The 1,546-nt window shown below is 39.1% G+C and overlaps 1 protein-coding gene across 1 annotated transcript; it reads right to left on the reverse strand.

Annotated features, from left to right (window-relative positions):
* Positions 1–51: 51 nt before the first annotated feature.
* LOC107683080 (solute carrier family 2, facilitated glucose transporter member 9-like) lies at positions 52–767 on the reverse strand. Its single transcript, XM_016479166.1, has 2 exons — positions 528–767; positions 52–218 (listed from the first exon to the last, which is right to left on the reverse strand). Exons 1-2 carry the CDS (start codon positions 679–681, stop codon positions 52–54), a joined length of 321 nt encoding a protein of 106 aa, XP_016334652.1. The 5' UTR covers positions 682–767.
* Between the last annotated feature and the right edge of the window lie 779 nt (positions 768–1,546).

Raw genomic sequence — 1,546 nt, forward strand, 5'->3', positions numbered from 1 at the left:
ATTTTTGATCAAATAAATGCAGCCTTGGTGAGCAGAAGAGACTAACAAAGATTAAAGCATCTGCAGACTCACCTGTCCAAAGATCTCAGGCAGTCCGAGCAGCTGCCCGATGAAAACGCCCAGACAGATGAAGATGGCGTGAAACTGACCGATGGAGCCGCGCACCTGCCGAGGAGAAATCTCCCCCAGATACATGGGCAGCACGCTCAGAGACACACCTGACAGACAAACAAGCTCATGTGTTATATTATCTTTTCCTGACACTCATTCCGTGCTAACAATGCTCATTTCTGTGCATGATCCTCTATTCCACATGTGGAAGAATATGTTGTGTTTTCGGGAATGTTGTTTAAAAGTTAGAGTAAGTATTTTTATTCTTATGAACTGAATCCAGTCTCCTTTTGCTTTCACTGATGCCTGTGAGAAACAATCGAGATATTAACGAGATCCGTGAGTTCATGAGCTGTTTCACTGTGATCGAGTATCTGATTATCTGACACTTTCTTTTGCAGCCAATCAGGACTGACCTGAATCCATGCCGATGATAAACCGACCAATGATGAGCATCTCAAAGGATCCGGCCGTCTCTCCCAGAGCCAATAGGAGCGCAGCGATCAGAGCCAGAGCGTTATTGGCCAGAAGAGTTCCTTTCCTACACATTATTATTATTATCATCATCATTAAAAATAACAATATGAATATGTGTATAAAGTGAATATGAGCTAAATATGAATAAATACTGACAGCTGTAGACTAGAACCGCACTGAGATGATAGTCAGACCCCTGAAATCTCTTTATGAACAACAAATTGAGAATCTCCAACTCTGAGGAAAGCATCATACTGTAATATCTGCCTCATCTACACTCCTGAAGACCACTGAGACAGGACAGAAACACCTAGCAACCACACACAACACCCTAGCAACAGCAGAGTGATGCCCTAGCCAGCACACACACACGGCAGCAGTCACTGGTTTTGACAGAGGTTGCCTGTCTGTGCTGCTGTTGATCTGAATTATTCTACAGCGACGCGCAGATGCTGATGATCCCTGACAGTGACGGGCCGGTCTCCATGACGACCGCCAGCACCTGAGCAGAGCTAATAATGATCGTCATAACGATGAGCAATAATTAAAATAAACAAAGTCAGAATAAAAACATGAGATATTTGATTAGTTTAGCTGTATGTCACGTGACCAATAAACAACATCTGAATGGGTTGTTAAATTATTGAAATATTAATGAAATCATAAAAATGTAAAATTAAAAGAAGTAATTTTAAGATAAAACACTTGAAAGAAAAACATGAAACATTTGTGAAAACATGCATTAAATTATTGAAATATTAAAAATATTAAATCAGTTAATTTCAAATTGAAAATAATAAATAATTTAATCTCTGACTGACATCAGAGAACTGTGAACATGTGAATGTGTTGTTAAATTATTTAAATAATGAATTAAAATCTCATGGAGAGGTCGAGGCAATATTTGAGCTCAAGCTCAAGTAAAAGCTTTTAAGAATCCCTGTCCTGAAATGTAATA

This window comes from Sinocyclocheilus anshuiensis, unplaced genomic scaffold (assembly GCF_001515605.1).
Source record: "Sinocyclocheilus anshuiensis isolate Anshui unplaced genomic scaffold, SAMN03320099.WGS_v1.1 C32896662, whole genome shotgun sequence".
NCBI classification, from domain to species: Eukaryota; Metazoa; Chordata; class Actinopteri; order Cypriniformes; family Cyprinidae; genus Sinocyclocheilus; species Sinocyclocheilus anshuiensis.